The sequence below is a fragment of the Panulirus ornatus genome, chromosome 7, assembly GCF_036320965.1.
Source record: "Panulirus ornatus isolate Po-2019 chromosome 7, ASM3632096v1, whole genome shotgun sequence".
Taxonomy (NCBI): domain Eukaryota; kingdom Metazoa; phylum Arthropoda; class Malacostraca; order Decapoda; family Palinuridae; genus Panulirus; species Panulirus ornatus.
The window spans coordinates 4,218,489-4,242,898 of NC_092230.1; the positions used below are offsets into that span (position 1 = coordinate 4,218,489).

A 24,410-nucleotide genomic window follows, 5' to 3' on the forward strand; every position below is an offset into this window, starting at 1 on the left:
AAGGGAACAGAAACAGACACTACCTTTACCTACGAACAAAGAACACCTGCAGTGTAGAACAGAGAACAATGCAACGTTACCCATCCGGGATCTATCCAAAACATCTGACATAGGGATCAAAATACGAAATAATGGAACCCTGTTTTACCACTTTCTTGGCACCTCACTAATACGTCATGTTCTTGTGAAGAATTATACATGACCAGACCACCACATACTTCACCACTTTATACAGATGACGCACCAACCCTAAGGAAAGAAGGCATGAAAAAAATATATATGTTGATCATAATACACAAACTTTGAAAAGACATTATGGAACACGGAATAGAACGGGAAAATACAGACAGACCATCAAACGAAAATTCCCAATGACCTAACGCATCCAAACAAAGCCCCAGACGCAGACCTCAAACATAACGATCAATTAAGGTGCGCCAGCGAAGAGGTGGAGGTGGGGAATAATGATGTTTTGAGTTCAAAGGAACGTCATTATTGGTTCCATAAAGGCTGGGGTGGAGGAAAATATGAAGATAGTCCTCAATGCATTGATGAAACGTAAAAAGACGGCCAGCAATGAGATTAGAACATCCAGCGGCACTCATCTTACAGCAATGAGAAGACCACATGTGGAATATTACCTCCGTGGTGTAGCGGTTAGCGTTTCTGACTGCGAGGCCCTTAGGGTCTGCCAGGATGAGCCAGCACGAATCGGTTTGAAATCCTCCTGGTGGGGCGGCAGTCAGCCCACAGTCAACGCAGCTCTTCATCTCATCTAAGCTTAGGGAACCAGCGACCACAGAACAGTATACAGGTGGAGCAGCCTCACCACACGTATTCATACAAGAGGAAAAGAATGTCTGGAGGAAAATGTTATAGCCGAGAAAACCCCATTTTTAAGAACGATAAAAAAAAAAAGGCAAAAAGAATATATATATATATATATATATATCGCAACTCACACCTTCCCTGGCCCAACAGCAAACAAGAGCTGAGGAGTTTAGAATAAAAAAAAGAAAGAAAGATAGGGAAAAAAAAAAAGACATGAAAAAGATTTCCCTTAGAGGATATACAACCCACACACCAAGACACAACACCACCAGCACAAACAACACCATTCAAGAGGGGGGGGAAAAAACATAGACAACAGGATTCATGGAGGAAGAAATCGTGTGAGCCAGGTGGGCAAAACACTTGCTCGCCACTATCCTCCGTATTTTCTATTTTCGTCCACCAGAATTCTTGCGTTTATGATTTTCCTTCTATTTTTCCCCACTCGGCCCACAAGGGACAGATGCGTTTACCTTGATCATTACTGTAACTACTACTACTACAACTACTACTACTACTACTACTGTACTACTACTGTCATTAATACCACTACTACTACTAATATTCAACTTCTGCTTCTACTACTATTCTCACTACTACTACTAGTACGGCATATTCTCTAAACATCGTAGAACACAATAAAAAAAAAATATCTTTTCGCGTGAAGACATGGTAAAGTTCCTGAAATACTGCAGTACAATTCTGTCTGTCTGGTGTTGTGACTTCCCCGAGTAAAGAGAAATTACGAAAGATAATTTTTCACTCTTCAACAAGAAAGCAAAAGTAAACAACTTCGAAGCTTAGTAATGCTACATATATACTTGTCATATATATATATATATATATATATATATATATATATATATATATATATATATATATATCATAGTTGTGTCCATTGCCAGTGCGATGACCCGTGTATACCACATCGTTCCAATTCACTCTATCCCGTGCACGCCATTCACCCTCCTGCTTGTTCAGGCCTCGATCGCTCAAAATCTTTTTTCACTCCATTCTTCCATCTCCAGTTTGGTCTCCCGGTTCTACTTGGTTCACCCCACCTCTGACACATATATATATCCTCTTTGTCAACCTTTAATCAAAGGTCTTAAGCCAGCAAATAGCACTCACAGTGAGAGTTACGAAGAACTCTGTGACTTCCGTGTTGTCAAGTGTTTAGGTGTGAGATGACGAGACTGTATGTGTGGGTGAGGCAGAAATAGAGGGCAAAATTGAGGGGATTCTAGGATTTTCCTGTAATATCAAAGATTACCAGTAACTATAAACTTGAAATGCTATTAGAATAATAATCAAAAGTGAAACATCTGTTATAAATTCGCAAGTTTACGAGGTGTTGAATACAAGAATGAATGAATTCTACGAATGAGAAGCATACCAGAGTCCAATATACCTAGGAATACAAGACAGACACATGACTATGTGTGTGCCTAGAAAGGCACATATGTGAGGGAGGACGAAAACGAGTCAGGTGTGAACAACTTGGCTAAGTGAAGACATATGCAGGGGGAGTCAAAGAGCGCAACAGGAGGGCGTCAGGGGAGAAAATGGGATGACAGCAAGGCGTCAAGGGAGAAAATGGGATATGTAGTGGAGACCATTAAATCCAAGAGGAAGATGAAAGGTTCGGGAACACAGTCAGATCCACTGGGTTTAATGTGAACATGCTTTCCACTGCAGCCATATTAGCGAGCTCAGGAGAGGGGAAGTGAGAGAGGGGAATATATAAAAGATTATGAGGCATACGAGTGGTAGGATATTCGGATATTCTCAAATCCACCTGGCATATCGTATGAAGGGAGAATATTTGAAAGACCTGTTACATGTTGTTGTTGGATATTTAGGCGTTGTGGGAGAGGGTCACTCTCAGTTGTAGAAATAGGTGGTTTGAGGCCCACCAGATGTGGGAAAGGAAGATTGAACCCACTAGATATGGGAAAGGGAGACTGAACCCACCAGATATGGGAAAGGAAGATTGAACCCACCAGATATGGGAAAGGAAGATTGAACTCACCAAATATGGGAAAGGAAGACTGAACCCACCAGATATGGAAAAGGAAGATTGAACCCACCATATATGGGAAAGGAAGATTGAACCCATCAGATATGGGAAAGGAAGATTAAACCCACCAGATATGGGAAAGGAAGATTGAATGTCATGTAAACAGTGATACAGACTAAGAATCTTAGAACAAATGGAGAATTATCAGGGGATGAACGTGTGTACAGGGGAATGAGAGGAATAAACAGGTGTACAGGGGAATGAGAGGAATGAACAGGTGTACAGGGGAATGAGAGGAATGAACGGGTGTACAGGGGAATGAGAGGAATGAACGGGTGTACAGGGGAATGAGAGGAATGAACGGGTGTACAGGGGAATGAGAGGAATGAACAGGTGTGCAGGGGATGAGAGGAATAAACGGGTGTACAGGGGAATGAGAGGAATGAACGGGTGTACAGAGGATGAGAGGAATTAACGGGTGTGCAGGGGGATGAGAGAAATGAACAGGTGTGCAGGGGATAATAGGAATGAACTGATGTGCAGGGGATGAGAGGAATGAACCAACAGATTATAGTGAAGGAACCTTCGAAGACCAGTCGATATTGTGGAACGCGTAAGAACAGAAGGCTGATGGAAGGTACGGGAGAGTGGGCAACGGAATGATCATAAACAGCTGAGGGACTGACGACAAAGATGAGTGTGCATAAGAGCGACACGCAGGTATGGCCCTTGAGTCAGGGTAGGTATAAGAGGAGGGCAAGAGAGAGAGAGAGAGAGAGAGAGAGAGAGAGAGAGAGAGAGAGAGAGAGAGAGAGAGAGAGAGAGAGAATTACGTCGACACACAGACCCAAGGTCGATGCGATGTTGTCTGACCTGAAAGCTAACAACGACTTGTTTGGTTCAAACTGCTGCTGTTCTCTGTCTCTCCTCACACTGAACACTTGTTGTTGCGCTTCTGGAACCAAGCTTATCTTTCTTTAAACTTGCCAGGATTCACTCCAGGCAAGGCTTTTCTCCTCTCACTTGACAGAGAAGATAAAAGAATCTGTCATATCTTTTTCTTTTGGTTTTTTTTTTTTTTTTGCTTTTAACTTGGTCTTGATAAATTAAAGCTCGGTGTCTTGTCTTAGGCTCAAGGTGATTCTTGTAAAACAAATTACTCTCTCTCTCTCTCTCTCTCTCTCTCTCTCTCTCTCTCTCTCTCTCTCTCTCTCTCTCTCTCTCTCTCTCTCTCTCTCTCTCGCTCCTCTTCTCTTTCGTCGGCCTTTTGTCACACCATTTGCTCTTGGATTTCCTCTTTTTTCTCTCTCTCTCTTTTAATGTTCGCTGTGACGGTATGGGCATCTGAGACCCTAAATAGGCCCTCCCTATAAACACTACATATACTATATATGATCATATTGACGAAGCAGACACCTGACGATCACACATGAACTCGTTGACCACGAAGGAATATCAAAAGCATGAAAAAGCTGCGTAAGCGCTTTCGTGTATTTCGACACATCTTCCGAAGCAAACAGTGACGAATCACAGATGGAGGAATGTATACAGAGACACCAACAGATGTTACCAGGATCACATCTTACACGGTAATCATATATATATATATATATATATATATATATATATATATATATATATATATATATATATATATATATATATATATATATATATATCGTTTTTGCTCGGTGTCCATTGTCGCATCACTTGATTTTCCTAACCTCCCTCTTTCCTTTTATGTATACAGTAGGAAACTGCATCTAAATCCCTTTTTTTTTGTTTTTGTTTTCTTTGATTGTTCATTCCATACTGTATTAATTACATTTTCAATTAGTCCAAATATGACGTTCTCATACTGATTATCTCTTGTCAACATTGTCTTCAGTTCTTATACTGCATGCATGAGGGTGATAGGTGTGCACGGGAAGGAGCTGGAACCATGTGGTATACAGGGGTCGCCTCGCTGTCAATGGACTGAACCAGGGCATGTGAAGCGTCCTGGGTAAACCATGGAAAGGTCTGTGGGGTCGTGGATGTGAATAGGGAGCTGTGGTTTCGGTGCATTATACATGACAGCTAGAGAATGGATGCGAGCGAATACGGCTTTTCTTGTATTCCTGGCGCTACTTCCTAAGGCGAGAAACGGGAAACAAGCATATACGGAATATACATACACATATCAATTCTTAGTATCATTTTCAGTTCTTCCTCAGCTTTCAGTGACTTAATCTTCTTTTTTCTTTCCTTTTTCCTCTTCTTCTTGACTTTCTCTATTCCCATGATATTCTCATTCCATTTTCTCTATGTTAAGTTCCAAGCTATTTCATTAATTTTACCGCCAATTCTTTCATTTTTTCAACATGCTCGTCCATCCTTTCTTCACAAGTTGCTCATCCTCTTCTTCTTGTCTTTTCCACAATCTTTTTCTTCAGCTACCATTTTCTTTCTTCTCGTAACTAGATTTGGTTCCCCCAATTTACTAGATTGGCACTGAATTCCTGGCTATGTCCTTTAGACTCATATTGCACGTTGCTTCGTTGTGAGTGCCCAAAATTTACTTAAAAACTCCCATCTCTCTCCGGTCTGGAAAAATTAGTCCATTCCCTTTAGTTAGGCTGAGGCAGACCCAAAAAAAAAAATTTGATAATGATAAAAATTCCCCTTATTTTGAAACTATGGCAGTATACACAGCGTCTCTCCTTCATTACAGAAATGGATTTTGTAATGCACTTGGTTACTGAGATGCCGGAGTGTAAGGGCCACTATACAATCTAAGTTTTTTCATCCAGTTTTAACTATGTCAAAACTGCATAGTTAAACCTAAAAATGTGGGTGGTATATTAACTTCATAATTTCAATTGTACACACCAAAATGTTTGGATGTACGATAACTGTCAGTGACAGACATCGCATAGACCAACATTTTGGCTTGTAGAGTAAATCAGACTGCACAGGTGGTTTAACACTCAAACGCTCAGCTTAAGCAGAGCAGTTGTTGGCCAACACATTTAAAAACGAATGAAAAACAGCTTGTATGGTGGTCCTTAGGCATCACATGAGCGTGGCTTTAGGCATTTAGTGTTGCCAACAAGCCTATTAATGCACTATCAATGTACGCAAGGTGCGCTTCGATTCTCCAAACTTTGGTTTGCAATTCGACTCCCATCCATCAATGGTTCCTTTGTTTTATCCACTGCTCTCCTAACCCCACAACCGTCAATCCACACCAAAATCAGTGACACCCTCTCCTCCTCAAAATGAGGTCGTCTGCTTTAAAAAATCTCGACCTACATCACATGGAAATGTCCGGAACCCTGCCACACTGACGGTGAGGGGGTGGAAACCCTTCGCGTTATCTTATTCTTTACGATCTGGAGCATATTATCAGCTGCCCCTTATATTCCAGTCTGTCACGACCACTCTCCCAAGACTCTCTGGTTTTGTTTTTCACATCCAATCCTCCACCTTATAGTTCCGCAATCTCGCCTCCAGTTGGTTCACTTGACCACACACTTATCAATGTCTCCTCACAAAGGCTTCTCCTCCTCCGGCTGCCCTCTTTAAACGTCAGTCTTTGCACTTTAAAGGCAGTGGATAAATGAAAAATGCTGACTGAGGTAACCTAACTTTCCATGGGAAGATTACAGCATCTAATTTAAGCTCTGCTGAGATTATCGCAAATGTTTTTGTAGTGAAGTATGTCATCAATTCCAGAGTTGGAATTACAGAACCATCAAAGGAGAGAGGAAAATTGTGGGGGATATTTCGATAAAGAGATGCGTAGAAATTGGGTTTTGGAGACATTACACTTAACCAGATCTTGTCTAGCCCACTGAAATATCCTCTCCAATTCCGGGTTTATTGAGGAAGCTGTGTCAACACGAGATGCTGATCCAGAGAGAGAAGATTTAATTGAAGGATGTGGATAAATGCAGCGTGGAGTCGTCGGCGCACGAGTGCATTTGGTTATTAAAAGAGAAATCGTTGATAAAAAGGAGAAAAAGTGAAGAAGGCAGGACAAATTCTTGACGGACACCGCTGTTAACGGAGACAGTTCGGCCAGAAAGGAAACTAGATATGATGGAACAAAGTGAGGGAGAGAGGCGAATAGAGGGGAGCTTAAGTGATGAGACCCCGGTGGCACACCTTGTCAAAAGCTTTAGACACGTCAACGGCAAGTACATAAGATTCCTCAAAATCTTTCACACATGATGACCAGACATTAACATGATAGGAAGGAATATCATCGATGCGTCTCGTCTTAAGGAAGCCATACTATTGATCGGAGAGAAGACTGTGAGATTCAAGATGTCTTAAGAATGTGGGAGTTGAGGAGGGATTCAAGGACTTTGGAAATGGTACATGTCAAAGCAATAGGACGATAGTAAGAGGGGTTAGAACGGTCACCCGTCTTAGGGAAGGGATATACCAACTCATACCTCCAAGAAGATGGAAAAGTTCTTGTTTTATAAACGGTAAAGAAACAGACGAGCAAACACAAGTGCAAAGTCAGGTGCTTTAAACTTCCTATACGTCTATGCAAAGACAATTTTCATTTTGATAATAATTCGATAACGGTTTAGTGCAACCAGAGTCTGAGGAACTAGAAAGCATCAGCTTAACCTCCTCATTCAAGCTTTGGTCGCAGCCATGACACCAACAGATTAAATCCAACATGAAGATCACAAACAACCTCAGGTGTGCAAATTAGGTTCGCCATCGTACCTTCCGGTGTGAGAGGACTTGAACTATGATATTTCATCTCATTAATTACTTCCCAATCTTTAACTCCATGACCTTGAACTCTGACATTATATGACTTTGGGGCGCGTCAAAAGGGTCGGTAGCTGTATTACGTCTTTCAACACACACTGATAGTTGATAAACACAGATAGACAAATCTATCTACATCATGGCTGTAAGATGAATATTCAGCCATGAAAATGTTGTAGGGTATGTTAGCTCCCAAAGCCATAGGTCCAAATTCAGTGTTGTTAAAAGTGTTGTTAAAAAGTTATTTCGTAATAAAAGTGCATTTTGCATTTTGAATGATCAATAACCAGGTTAAGATGCAACTGAATACGATGATAAAACAGTGTTTATCTGAACAAAGCGGAGGGAAATGAAAGTAGATGGCACATCCTTTTTAACCACTGCAATTTCTCCTTCACTTTGGCCGCCTTCGCTATGTCTATGACACACACCAAAATGACTTAACAGTGTTCCTGACACATTAAATAACCTTACCAACCAGTCAACAATACAGTCAACCCCTTTTTTTATAAATTCCAAAACAATACCATCCAAACCCGCTGCCTTGCCGACTTTCATCTTCCGCAAAGCTTTTATTACCTCTTCTCTGTTTACCAAATCCATGCCACTTAGCGTGAATTAATATACATTATAGTTAAGCAAATGTAACATGTCACTTTAGTCTTTGCACTGATAAGTGTTGATTCAAATCTACTTTGATTCTCAGGAAACCTCGACCATTTCTCAAAAAGATGGAGTTTATCAGTATTAGTCTCAATTACTGTTACTTTCGCGTCTTTTGACATTCTTCGTTGTACTATGTCTTCATTGATTCATTGCACAGAGCATGATATTCTTCAGTATATTGAATAGAAATAGAACATGCATGTATATCGTCGTTCAATTCTTCCATGCTCACCCACAACCGTCCCCTTTAAAGCCAGCGACATTCACTCGACGTATCGTAAAAAAAAAAAAAGGGGGTAGGGTCGTCGCGTTGATTCCATACTAGGCTTCGAACTAGTCAGTGACGCTCTGTTGACAGACAAGCTACCACTCTCTCTCTCTCTCTCTCTCTCTCTCTCTCTCTCTCTCTCTCTCTCTCTCTCTCTCTCTCTCTCTCTCGTCGCTCTGTTACCTATCGTTTCCTGCTAATGTCAATACACAGCAACTGTGTGACGTGTCACTGACATCCGAGTCACGTAGATTGCTTCACGCGTGTTATCTTGGTATGTGGGCGAGCCTGAGAAATGTAAACTATGTTACTTGAGCACATCTGGGCGGAGGAAAGAAAAGAAAACGACGCAGAAGCTGTGGCTCTGAGGGGAACTGTGGCTCTGGGTAACTAATTTAAACTCAACGAGGTTTCTCACGACGTCTTCCGCATTTTACAGCCCTTGAAATCTTTCATAACACAGCAGTGACAGACAGTCCGTTCTTCCTTCCTCTCACTTTTTACACTTGTGTTTCACCGTCATTTCACCGCCTCTCTCTCTCTCTTTTAAGATCAGGATTTGAGTGACAGTAAGAGCTTAGATGAACGCTGTTCGCGAGTGCTGGCCTTTCGTAAACCTTCCCTTACGTTTGAAACAAGCGGACGCCGTTTTTTTTTCCCCCCCTCCAGCGACTTAGCGCCCAGCAGAGTGGCCTCTGTCATAACTATGGGGGGGACTCAGCCCAAGACTTTTTCTCATTAAGGAAGAAGATAAGTTCCTCTCTCCCTCTTTGTCAGTTCTGTAGCTTGTGCGAAAGATTACACTTAGAAATCATCGTCGAAGGAGAGTAAAGGGATTAAGGGAAATCAGATGATTGGATGAGAGTGTGCGAAAGAGATTGGGGGCAGAGCGAATCATGAGTGGCAACTGAGGTAGAAAACTTAGAATTGGTATGTTGGCCATAAAGACGAAGTTAGAGAATAGCACTATCTTCCACATATGTTGGAGAAGGAATGTCGGCGAGCAGGAGAAATTCAGGGAAAGGATGATTCTGACTCACAATAAATCTAGCTTAATAGTTGGAGATGCCTTAATTAGACGATCAGGACTAGAATATCTATGTTAAGGGGAATAAGAGAAGAAATTTCTGCTTTCTTTGCGTTAAACTGTAAGATATTTTGGGGGTAGCAAGGGAGGGACGTCACTCCTCAGTGAGAGAGACGCGTGAAGGAGGGGGTGTAGCATGGCGAGATGGGGATCAGCTAACCCTCGTCGAGAACTGTGAGGAAGTAAAGGGAAAAGGCAGAATGCAGCGGCTTAATGTCACTTCACACGTCCAGGACACTCGTCCTAAAGGACACCCCGCCCTACAGGACAATCGTCGCCTCACAGGACACTTATCCCACAGGACAACCGCCCTATAGAGCACTCGCCCCACGGGACAGCTCAGGACAGGTCACAGGTGCAGGCTGGTAACAAAAGAAGTGAGGGAACGTGACAAAGGTGCAGGCGAGAACACCTTTACTCACAAAAGAAGTGAGGGAACGTGACAAGGTTTGGTCTGCTAATTCAGGATCGGAATGAGGGCAAGTTGGAGGAATGAGCAGAGTCGGGCCGTAGGAGATCAATTTCCAAGTAGAAACAGGGAGCAAGATAGAACAGGTCAAATCAAGGTTACGAACCATGTTTTAAGTGGACAAGACTCCCTATATACAATGCTGCACATGCCTATCAAAATGATAACTCACAGTCGTGTACTACAATACTTTATGTTGATGAACGGACCGTACGTCAAAAAAGATATCAATGTTAGGGACAACTGCTTGGGGGAAACAAAAAATAAAAGGTTATTCGGAATCTTGGTTAGATACTGAAAATACAGATTTCCTCGCCGAATACACGAGTCCTGGATGCAGTATATGTAACAACGTTAGGGGGATATACAGAAACTGGTGGTCTGTTGTTGCTCTTTGTTAAAGATTCAACGTAATCCTGTACTGAAAATTGTTGGAGCTGTTGCTAAAAGCGACTCCAGTTCTGTAGTAGGAATCAGAGATACGCTTCGAAAGGGTATAATTGCAGGATTAGTTTATAGACGCCCCCCAACAAAGACACACCAGAGATTGAGGAAGCACTTGATTACCATTTGACAGAGTTTAACAATGAACAAGATTCGATTATAATGGGAGATTCCAACACCATTATCTACGAGGGTAGAGTTCCCCCTTACAGCAACTTGGGACGTGGGTTCTACCTAAATCTATTTGCTGGTGTCTTATTCGTTGAGACGAATACTCGCGAGGGGAAACACATCTGATTTAGTTACAGGAGTAAAAAGAGGATCCCAGTGATAGTGTTGGAACAAACGTACATGCAGATGGGGCGTTAGAATCAGCGTCAAGAGTGCTAGAAAGCATGAGGGATGAGGACCGACCTGTGCGAAGAAGTAGCTATACAAAACTAGTTCCAATATAGGTCGGGTTGGAGGCTCAGACAGCATAGAAGACTAGCCATGGGTTTCTCTCTCTCTCTCTCTCTCTCTCTCTCTCTCTCTCTCTCTCTCTCTCTCTCTCTCTCTCTCTCAGACTGTGGTTCTGATTAGTTTTCATTTGAGAGCTTATGGTATAACCAGAGCTGACTTGCCAAAGGACGATTTAAAGTATACTGGAGAAGTTTACAAAAGACTTATATAACCAGATGGAATGATGCTGAGACTAAGAAAGAAAGCGAAGGAAATAATAAAAAGATACGGATGAGAAGGAGAGAGTCGGCGGAACGAAGGACAGACGAACAAGTGAAACAGATTGATGTTTACAGAAATTTGGAGTCAATGTAGTAAGTGCAGCAAGTACGAAAATAAGTGATACTTTAAGACTCAAGAATAAGAGAAACAAAAATACGAACAGGGTCGTCTCCTACATACCATGTTCGCAGTGTTCTATTGGGAATGTAGCTGTGGCTTGGACAAAAGCCTAAGTGAGCACAAGGCTGATATTAAGGTTCTAAGGACTTCAAATTCGTTGAACGTCACATGCACGGAACCATATCCAACTTCTGTGTTGAAGGCTCAAAAAAACGTAGTGCCAGAAGAATTAGGAACGAAGGATAGAACAATGGTCGAGGAAGCTTATATCGCGACAGAGGAGACGACGAATCATAGAGATGGATTCTATGAGTTGCCAAATGGACCAGCGGAAGAATGAATGTTGAAGCTCACAACATAGTGGAGGAGTGTGGCGCAGCGCCGGAGGACCTATGAGGTCACGACACGTCACTGTGTCCAGAGGGTTGACCTAAGCTGTTGTCCATTTCCTAAAGATGGTTCACTGAACCGGGACGTAGGAATGAAGTGTTCTAACTGTCTTAAGCTTCTTGTTCCATCCTAATCCATTCATCTGTCATGATTCTGAACTCCTGGCTATACAACAAAATCCCCGACATTTGGAAACCTTCCAGCGTAATACCAATCGTAAAGCCCTCTAAACCACCCAACTCCCCAACCTGCTAACGCCCTATATCCCCTCTATCCTCAGTGTCCAAACTCTGTGAAAAAAGAGAAAAATGACCCACAAGAGAAAAAAAAAATCACAATCTGACTCACACAGCACAGCTTCATACTCGAACATTCTACCACCACAGCACACACTGAACTCACACAATATATCCTAGATGGATCCAACTTTCTACAACCAACCCCCTTCCCGCACAGTACTAGTAGCAATAGAGATCAACAAAGCATTTGACACTGGCCATCCTGACACAAAAATGACTCAACACAACCCGCCACAACCATGACAAAAGGTGATTGGCTAAGTTCATAGGAGGCCACCATCCTACACACACACACACACACACACACACACACACACACATTGCTCCTCTTCATCCAACCAGTGCTTGCATTAGAACTGTGCCTCACTTACTGAGATGGTTCGTGGGCGTCGCTCGTCGATCATACGTCTCCAGAAGATGGTCCAGAATCTGTAGGTCCGACATCTTGCCACACGACCTGAAATATATAGCGTTGTTGACATTTGGTTCGCTGCAGCGGAGCTGATCAAATGCTGTGCTCACGGGTGTAAATGCAAGTGTGTATGACTTGTGTGTATGTGGGTTTATGTGTGTTTGTATTTACCTATTTGTCCTGTTTATTGTGTGTATGTGGGTTTATGTGTGTTTGTATTTACCTATTTGTCCTGTTTATGTCTAATTTCGCTTGTTTCAGGTCATGTACATAACTGCACATTTTCAAGTGTATATGTATGTTTTTGCGTGTTATGCATTAGAGTTGGCGAAAGTGGATGGCTGGAAATCCCCCCCCCCCCCCACGTTCTTGTATTACTTTCCAAAAGGAGAAAAAGAACAAAGAGCCAAGCGAAGACTTTTACACTCTAAGGTTCAGTCATCTGTTCTTGACGCTACCTCGCTCATGCGAGTATGTATGCAAAATGAAATACATGTTATATATATATATATATATATATATATATATATATATATATATATATATATATATATATATATATATATATATATATATACATATATATATATGTATGTAATTCTATGTATCATACCTGATCGCCGTTTCCCGCGTCACCGAGGCAGCACCAGGAAAACAGTCCAAAAAAGGCCACGTTCGCTCACACTCTATGACTGTCATGTGTAATGCACCGAAACCACAGCTCCCTACGTAGCAATTATGATGGAGAATATTACGTAAAGTGTTCACCCCTGCTCGTTCTTTGCACGTAACCAACGAAGCCACAGACCATGCAGGCCCTACCACTTGAGAGTAATCACCCACACCAAGCTCTTGTTTCCCTCTGGGGAAATACGGCTCCACAGAATCAGGGGTGATTGAAATGCTGCCTCAGTTCCGTGAACTGCCACACATATATATATGTGTCCGGCAACGCATTACGTGACCACAGTGGCTATTGCACCGTGGTGTGAAATATGATACGTGTGTGTGTGTGTGTGTGTGTGTGTGTGTGTGTGTGTGTGTGTGTGTGTGTTTGTGTGTGTGTGTGTGTGGAGGGAGTATTTTGAGGCAGGTGGATGGTAAGGCCAGATGTGGATGAAATGGATGGATGGAGAGACTCTGCAGGCAGGTGAGGAGTAGTGAGGATGGAAGTATGAGGCTGCAGATGAATGAGACACTTGGAGGAGGAGAGAGCTGGAGGACGAGGTGAGGCAGGTGGAGGAGGAGTGTGAGGCAGGTGGAGGAGAAGTGTGAGGTAGGTGGAGAAGTGTGAGGTAGGTGGAGGAGGAGTGTGAGGCAGGTGGAAGAGGAGTGTACGGCAGGTGGAGGAGAAGTGCGACGCAGGTGGAGGATGAGGCAAGGAGAGAGTGAGGGCACGTCGCCCCTCATATACCACATCGATTCAATTAATTTTATAGCCTGCACACCGCCTTATCCTCCTAAGTGTTCAGGGTTCGATGCCTCGAAACCTCATTTTCCCCAGCCTATTCTTACCCTCGCGGTCTCTCTCTTCCTCTTCATTCATTCCACTTTTGCAGCATATATCATCTTAGTTCGACGTTCCTTTTCCTCCAGTTACCACAGCATCTCTCTCTCTCTCTCTCTCTCTCTCTCTCTCTCTCTCTCTCTCTCTCTCTCTCTCTCTCTCTCTCTCTCTCTCTTTTACAGTCATGCCTCGCTGGATGAAGCCGCCTCGCGCCACAAACCGTCTCAAGGCATTTCATTCCCAACGCGTCCACTTCTTGCGTTCTCTGACATTCAGAGTCCTACACTCACATCTACAAAACATGATCAGGAATACCTTCAAACATACCTAGATATCTTAGGTAATACACACAGCTGATCTGACCCACAGAGAACACAAAAGGAATTGTCGAATTTGAACTTAGGTTCGGCTGGAGACATTGAGAACATTAAGAACCCATGAGAGAAAAATTATTTGATATCACCTCTCAAAGCCTCTGTGATCTTCCCACCCATACAAGACTATGTGCAAACATCACATAAGGACGAAAATATTCACCATACACATGGGTGTACAGCCCATTTTCCATTTTGAGAAATATCTACCTTACTGGGAAGGTCAAAAGAGTGGAATAACATCATTAAGACAATGTTAAGACACGTAGGATAATAATTCAAATATCTTCTACAGAGCAGTTTGTGGTCGTAAGGTTACAATACGCTCAAGACATCCCCTGCCTGCCCACCTAGCGGCCGTCATGCGTACTATTGTTTGCTCAGCTTATCACAAAGGACCATATCACCTAATGTAGCCATGTTGTTGATAACACACGCGCCCCTAGAGTAAGTCACTATCGTACGAGACCCTCGCTTGATAATGATGATTAGTTTTAGCTGTCATGCAGGCAGGAGGAGGACGACGGGTCTATACCCGACATGAACACATGATTAAATAGCAGAGTGATAAGTAGCACCCAAAAGAGAGGGAATTGTTTTGAGTTTACTAGGCGGCACATCGCCTGGCCCGCAAGCCTTCTTATTACGCTTGAGCCTTTGGTTCCACACCAGGCGGAGTTGAAGGGTCGTCCAAACACTTATGTACACAACTATGTGTCGTGAGATAAGTTCGGCTTCTACCACACACCACTAAGGTTAAGAATGTCCTCAAAATGTTGCTTAACTTCCTGGTCTGTTGGTGAAGAGGCGTGGGTGAGGGTAGGCGTGTGTGAGTGTGTGGCTGGCTCTCCCCACCGCGCCAGTCGATGCCACTCCATATCCGAGCATAATCATTAAAGCAAACGCTCCCATCTGCCCACAGAAAGTCACAGCCGGCGTTACGTGTGCCCTGCTTGTACAAGCACAGTTATACAACACTGCGTGCATACATACTACCAGCAAACACATATAAGTCTCACCAGAAAGCTGAGGGTAGATACGCTGCGGGAACATACGTAAACACTTTATCAGGATCAACAGTGTCGTATTTGATAGGCTTTTTAACTAACCTACTTGTTATTTGGGTACGGAGGAGAGCATGATGGCCCAGACCACATGCACGGGAGGCGAGGTACTCTTGAATTGACGGGATTTGTGATGATACTGCTATAAGCGCATGGTCTGAGGGTAAGCCTAGACCAAGATCAACGTGGTGATCACATGGATGCGTCCAACTCAGACACTGGGTTAATGCCGTACACAATGCGTCCAACTCAGACACTTACTGGGAAAATGCCGTACACATGACTCGTGATTATTTAAATCCGACATTCTTTTCTCCACACATAAGCCAAGTAGGGCATTCGCATTACCGTTGGGTATCTAGACTTTAATTTGGAATATTGGGATAGGAAGACTACACCAAATCCATGCTAAATGGCAACCCACACAGTGCGTTGCCAAAGCGAGCATTCGAAGTACCCAAGCACTAGGCATCTATTTCTGTGTTCACTCATTTTGACTTTATTGCACACCACTTCAATACACATGACTAAAGTATGGCTATATATATATATATATATATATATATATATATATATATATATATATATATATATATATATATATACATATATATTTATATATATAGCGTTCATTGGATTCCCTTGACAGGGACTCAGTAGCCCGTGCCGTTTCAGCTAACATGCTAAAAATCATCTTTATCAACGCTCTTTAGCTGGTTGCGTTGTAACTCACGTAGTTCAGCCAATGATCGCCCAGCCCCGCTTGGTAAAGTTAGTGATGGGTTTTTACAGGTCGTTCAAAGCAGTATGTGGCATGTGGTAGTCGGTGTTCACGGTGTGTGTGTGTGGAGACAGTCTGATATTTCACGAAACTGTTGTCTCTTGCGATCTTAGGAATGGTCCTCAAGTATGCCCAGCTATGCATTGCACCTTCATAGATCTTTTGTCATAAGGGGGTATGTGTCCACAGCGTGGGAGGGCAGTAATCTTGGAAAGATACAGAGAGAGACAGCGAAACGCTACCCTCACTGGTCCCAGACACACACACATATACAAAACCTTCTGTTTCATTGTTTCTCTAAGCATTGTTTAAAGACACTTGATCCCCACAAGGATTTTATGTATTTTTGGATTATCTTTTAACTCTAGTCTGAAGTAGGATCATTGAGAAAAGTGTTCTACATGAGAATGATTTGACTTTATACTCCCGTGATGGTAAAACTCGAAAGTGAATTATCATGTCACTCAGTACAGCCATCACTGCACCAGAGGACATATATGTAATCCAATCCTCTTCACTGGGAAGAGCAGGTATTTCTTCACGTGAGGTCTAAACACAAGTTAAAAGTAGTTTTCAAAGCAAGATATACAATCCAGTCATTATTCAAGGTCATGTATGTTATTGCTGCAGAGATGCAGTCGTCATATATCTACGTATAGGAACAGGAGCTATGTAATGCTTTCCATTTCTTTTTTTTTTTTTTTTTTTTTGCTTTGTCGCTGTCTCCCGCGTTTGCGAGGTAGCGCAAGGAAACAGACGGAAGAAATGGCCCAACCCACCCCCATACACATGTATATACATACACGTCCACACACGCAAATATACATACCTACACAGCTTTCCATGGTTTACCCCAGACGCTTCACATGCCCTGATTCAATCCACTGACAGCACGTCAACCCCGGTATACCACATCGATCCAATTCACTCTATTCCTTGCCCTCCTTTCACCCTCCTGCATGTTTAGGCCCCGATCACACAAAATCTTTTTCACTCCATCTTTCCACCTCCAATTTGGTCTCCCACTTCTCCTCGTTACCTCCACCTCCGACACATATATCCTCTTGGTCAATCTTTCCTCACTCATTCTCTCCATGTGCCCAAACCATTTTAAAACACCCTCTTCTGCTCTCTCAACCACGCTCTTTTTATTTCCACACATCTCTCTTACCCTTACGTTACTTACTCGATCAAACCACCTCACACCACACATTGTCCTCAAACATCTCATTTCCAGCACATCCACCCTCCTGCGCACAACTCTATCCATAGCCCACGCCTCGCAACCATACAACATTGTTGGAACCACTAGTCCTTCAAACATACCCATTTTTGCTTTCCGAGATAATGCTCTTGACTTCCACACATTCTTCAAGGCTCCCAGGATTTTCGCCCCCTCCCCCACCCTATGATCCACTTCCGCTTCCATGGTTCCATCCGCTGCCAGATCCACCCCCAGATATCTAAAACACTTTACTTCCTCCAGTTTTTCTCCATTCAAACTTACCTCCCAATTGACTTGACCCTCAACCCTACTGTACCTAATAACCTTGCTCTTATTCACATTTACTCCTAACTTTCTTCTCTCACACACTTTACCAAACTCAGTCACCAGCTTCTGCAGTTTCTCACATGAATCAGCCACCAGCGCTGTATCATCAGCGAACAACAACTGACTCACTTCCCAAGCTCTCTCATCCACAACAGACTTCATACTTGCCCCTCTTTCCAAAACTCTTGCATTCACCTCCCTAACAACCCCATCCATAAACAAATTAAACAAACATGGAGACATCACACACCCCTGCCGCAAACCTACATTCACTGAGAACCAATCACTTTCCTCTCTTCCTGCACGTACACATGCCTTACATCCTCGATAAAAACTTTTCACTGCTTCTAACAACTTGCCTCCCACACCATATATTCTTAATACCTTCCACAGAGCATCTCTATCAACTCTATCATATGCCTTCTCCAGATCCATAAACGCTACATACAAATCCATTTGCTTTTCTAAGTATTTCTCACATACATTCTTCAAAGCAAACACCTGATCCACACATCCTCTACCACCTCTGAAACCAAGCCTCATTTCAGGATGTTCGTTCACAAACGCGTTGAACGTTCAGTAAGAAATGCCTAATCACCAAACCACCATTTTTCCAGCGACATGGAAGTGACAACGAATGACACCACTCAAGCAACATGCACCACTACAAAATTCAGTTAGGACACTGCCTCACTCAAAACAGGAGGATGTCAACATCTTTAAAGAACTCCATCATGACTGTATTAACACTTAAAGGACATGAGCGTCGAACCCACTCACGATAATGACCGCCTATTATCGACACACACACACACACACACACACACACACACGGACCTGTTAATGCTGAGCCTCTCTTGTCCTACAGGGACATGTAACATTAAGGTATCGAGAGAATTATTGTGTTTTTAGGTAACTTTCATTAAGGTTAGAGTGGAAGTGTCCAGTTGTTTTTAAAATGTAGGTTTTTGACGTTCGGATATTTAATGATGAGATGCAGAATTTCAAATTAGACTAGGATACATTGTTTCTATTGAGATTATGTAAATTACGTTTTTAAGGTAAGTTTGATACTCTTTAGTAAACTTTCTTTACACTTTCTCGATTATTCATGAGCTTTTATAATATATATGTTTTCAAGGAACACTTTTCACAACTTTATGTTTTGAACAGAAATTCATAATGTATATGTTACATACATGTTATCTTTTGTATACAGGATCTGATGATGGTGTATGAAGCTACCGAAGCGTAAAACCAATAATTCCAAAGATGTTTTTCCAAGCCCTAGGGAATTTTTTCGTATCACGATTGCGTTTTCCAGTCAACACATCTATTGCTGATATCTATCTAACTATCTATATATCTCATTGTTTCTTTCCTACTTCGCCGTTTTTCGCGTCTGCGAGGTAGCGTCAGAAACAGAAGAAAAACCGTATTCGCTCACATTCATTTTCTTGTTTTTATTTGCAATGCAACGAAACAACAGCTCGCTATCCACTGCGCGACCTCTTCGTATTCTCTGGTTTAGTCAGCTGACAACACGTCGCCGCCTATAAACCACATCGTTCCAATTCACCGTATCCCATGCACGTCTTTCACCCTCCTGCATGTTTAAGCCCCGATCTTACAAAATGTCATTCACTCCATCCTACCATCTCCAATTTGGTGTCCTCCTTCTCTCCTCCATTTCCGAAACACATATCTTCTTTGTCAACCTCTCCTCACTCATCCTCTTCATACGTCCAAACCATTTCAACACTCCCTCATCTGCTCTCTCAAACACGCTCTTCTTATTGCCACACATCTCTCTTCCCTCTTATTACTGACTCGATCGAACCACCTCTCACCACATATTGTCCTCAAACCTTTCATTTCCAACACCTTCACTCTCCTCTGTACATTCGCATCTATAGCCCAAATGTGGCATCTATGTATCTTCCAGTAGTCTGTCATGACTAGATTGTTGTTTGGAGTTTCCTAATCTCTTTTCAACTTCCCAGGATCTCTTGTCAGTATCTCATGTCAGTCTTTTATGAATTTACTATTTCAGTTCTGTTAGGTACACGTGATATCATATTTAAAGATATATATTTATTCTTAACGACGCTCACTTGTCACTGAATCAAAAAGGTCATGTATATGGGTAGCCCTGTGGCAATCCATAGGATAATAGACCGTTTTAAGGAACATTCACTGACAGTCACTTCATTTTTTATATAGTTTTCGCTATTATTACGACTGGAATGACTGACTGACTGAAGGATGAAGGAAGGAAACCCATTCGCGAATGAAGTGTAAAAGGAAGGAAGAAGGGAAAGAGTCAAAAGTTAGTAAGAGGGAGTATAAGTAAATAGGGAAAGAATTTGGAGCTTGACCTGCCTTACATACGATGGGTGCCAAGTTGGCCGAGCTTGGAGAGGACATGGGTAACTGATGAGGTCTTTTGAGTTTAATGAGTTTTTGGGGGGCTAAGCTGATGGTCCCCCCTCCTCCCCCCAAGGGAATGGGTTGGATATTTATGTACAGTAGTTAATTACCTGTGCAGGTAAGTAGAGGATGTGTATGGGTTAGGAGACACGTATGGAACTTGCTCGTTAAGCGTGACGCTAATCACTCGTTAAACGTGAGGCAGCTCATTTGTTAAACGTGACGCAACACACTCGTTAAACGTGACGCAGCTCACTCGTTAAACGTGACACAGCTTACTTGTTAAACGTGACGCAACACAATATGAGAAGCTTAAGAGGTGAATTGACGTAGGTTCTTCAAAATTAGCAAAAGCTTCGATAATCCTGATATAAAAGACTAGTTAGAGAATGATTCATCTGATATCACTCGTTTAATGGTTACAAACTCGTTTTATCCTCCAATATAGCAAAGACCTTTTCTTGATATCATTTTCCCCTTCTTAGCTATAGCTCAATGGAAACTTTACATCAATTTATTTTTCCTTTCAAATAACTACGTCTTCTTTTCATACCACATTGGTCTGTGGGCCTTAGGTCTTTACCTACGCCACAAACTGCCTCGAAAGGCCCCAGTGGTCTGTTGCTGTTCGAATCCCTTTGTATTTCTTTATTTGTTTGATTTTTTGAGGTAGCTAAGACGGCACGCACAGCTGAGGCCCCAATCAAGGCCATCCCTTTATATATATATATATATATATATATATATATATATATATATATATATATATATATATATATATATATATATATATATATATATATATATATATATATATATATATATATATATATATATATATATATATATATATATATATATATATATATATATATATATATATATATATATATATATATATACACACACATACACACACACATACACATACTCACACCACCTTAAAACAAGTGTGTGCGTGTGTGCATTTATCTGTATCTCTGTTTTCCTTTGCGTTTGTTGGGACGTGTTAGAAATAATATAAGAAAATAGATATAGAAATGCTTCTGCCGGGAGGATGATGGGGTGCACGTGTCCCAGTAGAGACTTCCCAATATTGGTTTAGGGGAGGTAAGTTCATTCCCTGGTGGACTGGTACGCGTCTGGTGGGTTATGTGAGTAGTAGTAGTGTGTGTGTGTGTGTGTGTGTGTGTGTGTGTGTGTGTGTGTGTGTGTGTCTGACCAGCAGTGTGTGTGTGGTAGGGCTGATCGACTGTGGTAATGGCCAGCAGTGTGTGTGTGGTAGGGCTGATCGACTGTGGTAACCAGAAGTGTGTGTGTGGTAGGGCTGATCGACTGTGTTAAGTCAACTCGTGTGTCGAACAATATGTCGATCCTCGTGTCGAGCAATACCTTTAAGGTATATCTCACTCGAGGAAGCCACTGCATGCATTCAAAGTCCACACTAACCAGTCAGCAATACAGTAAAAACCCCTCCTTTTTGGTAATAAAGTTAACTGCAATACCATCCATTTACAGTCGCTCTTGCTGGATTTCGTCCCCACGTCTCGAAGGCTTTGGATAACGTCTCGGGTTCTCGTACTGGCAGGGCGCCCGTCGCTCTGTGCCTAGCTGTCAGGTCGAGGGAGATGGTGAGCACAACCCAGTCAACCAGCAAACCACCACGATCACTGTGCGTTTTCTCAGTGATAAGTGCTCCTCTTACAGTTAAGTGTTCCTGCACTTATACTTACACTTATTGACCCTGTAGTTTACGTTTGTGTTATCTAATCAAAGGTTTTATGACAAGGGGACGAAACGGAACGTACAGAGGCTATTCGTCAATGTGAGGAGGGAAAAATTGATGAGGAGGGACGTGATACAGCGTTTGAATATGGCGCACCCGAGACCTTACACTCCACTACCCTCTCCTCAGTGTTTACTAGGAGATCCTCACACACATTCTCTGATGCAAACACCTGATCCACCTAATCCTCTGCCACACCTGATCCACCCAATCCTCTGCCACAACTGATCCACGTAATCCTCTGCCACACCTGATCCACCTAATCCTCTACCACATCTGACACCACATTGTTCCTCCACTGTCTAATGCTCTGCCCATGCCATACTAAGTAAACCATTTAATCTACACGTAAGAAATGTAGAATCATTATATACATTGCTGGACGCTGGTTAACTGACACCAGAAGGGACTGAAATACATATCTGAACGAACGTTTTAGCTAATTACGATGAAACCTTCGGTAAGGTAATGCTGAAATGATAACTTTCCCTTCCGTGAAAACCATCGTTCAACATAGAGGGTTCTTGATATGTTTACGTTTGTCAAAATGGCTCGTTTCTCACAGGTCAACGAGGTTCCTCTGTCAGTTTCAGCTTCTCTTTATTACCCCTTCAGCCCCCATAACCAAAGCCTAGTTTTACTTTACATCTCCAGATTGTGTTTCAGTTCTCCGAAGGCATCTTCATTCCATTACGAATTTGCTCTGGTTACCACCTTGTCTTAATGTCCTAATCCTAGTTTTTAACACCTTTCACTCACTCTCTCTCTCTCTCTCTCTCTCTCTCTCTCTCTCTCTCTCTCTCTCTCTCTCTCTCTCTCTCTCTCTCTCTCTCTCTCTCTCTCTCTCTCTCTCTCTCTCTCTCTCTCTCGTCCTTTCCCTTTCCCCAGTTTGGATGATCTGAACCATTCTGGACTCATGACGTCCCCCCCCTCCACCGAAGAAGCTCTCAGTTATTCCATGCGATATCTCGTGAGTGCAGTCACGATGCGTGGTCATAGAGAATCCAGCTCCCCCACAAGACGCTGATATCGTGAGGCGTCACTTAAGGAATCTATTGAATTACTTGGCTCGAAACGAGGAGGTAAACTGTGGGGATTATTGGATTTCCCTGACAAGATCCTCGAGAGTAAGACAGAAGGAAGACTCTAACTTAATCTTAGCTTCTCAGTAAATGACAAATCATGAGTTGCGCAAAGTTACCCACTTACAAAGATCAACACGCCTCGCAGGTATAAGGTCTAAGTGACGTGGTCCAGTCCTGAAAATACTGGAAAGATATTGCAGCTCCTTAAAAGCAGTAGATGAAAAGGATAGCTGTCTCTCCTCTCCCTCCACTCACCTCCGGGCGGAAAACAAGTAGGAAAAATACCTTGCAGAACTAGAATGCCTGAAGGATTTTTTCTCAGGGAAGTCAAAGGGTAGAATAAACATCCCATCCCAACGACTTTTATACCTTCTCTTTTTGTTATAAAGACAATATCAAAGATAAACCCTGAGCTCCACCTTCTCTCATCACCATGTCCATTTTACTCCTGATTTGAAAGGAAGATACAATAATTCTCTCGTATTCCATTAGAGGAAGCGACACGGATTAACCAATGTTGGTTTGTTACCGCAGCATTCCAGGGTGGGATCAGCAGTTGAGAAGGTACGTTATGATGATCGATTAAAAGAATTATTCAATACTGTAGAGTGACAGTGTGATGATCAAGCCTAATTTTGAACATACTGTTAGCGTTACACTGAACAAGATATTCTGGTAACTTTCTTCCACGCGTCAGTAATGTCGCTGATGAAGAAGTATTTCATGCAATGCAGATTAACTCGGTGACCCCCTAGGTTTTAGTCCATTTTCTCTCGTTGGTAGCGATGGCGCGACTGTAAAGATATTTTCAATATCAACGTTGTTGAATTCTTTAAGTACATCAAAACATTTTGTTAACTTGGGGCCGCCTCTTGGATAGAGAATATATTCAATCCTCGCAGTCTATCCACACATGGAAGGAATTAATTAAGTTGTTTTCCGTTTCACTCCCTTCAATTAAAGAATATCTTAAGAACTTCTGGGATACATGAACTCAATATTAGTCTGTTTCTGCGACGGCTTGGTGGAGAAAAAAATCATTTTCTTCGACAGAGTTGATAAGTCCAACAGCTTTGCTTCCTACACATGAAATACTTCGTCTCAGTTGATTTCTGGGAGATCAAAACACCCTCTAGAATGATCGAATCTCTCTCTCTATTATCCTTTATTGCTCATTGTGTTCTCTCGTGCATGACAGTGTCAATATCTGCTGGCTGACGAGGGTGTTTATATACGATGTGTATGTAAAGTTTGGAAAACTGTGTGGAAGCCTTCAACAGCCATGGATGTTGTTGTCAGAATTTCACTGGAGTTTAGGGTATGAAT

At 42.3% G+C, this 24,410-nt stretch overlaps 1 protein-coding gene across 2 annotated transcripts in view; it reads right to left on the reverse strand.

Annotated features, from left to right (window-relative positions):
• LOC139749377 (glycine receptor subunit alpha-2-like) overlaps positions 1 to 24,410 on the reverse strand; it is a 231,530-nt gene that overhangs the window by 178,387 nt on the left and 28,733 nt on the right. For both annotated transcript variants that reach the window (XM_071663162.1, XM_071663161.1), the window contains exon 3: positions 12,465 to 12,550. In XM_071663162.1, the coding sequence (XP_071519263.1) occupies positions 12,465 to 12,550 (86 nt within the window). The remainder of the gene's footprint in view (positions 1 to 12,464; positions 12,551 to 24,410) is intronic.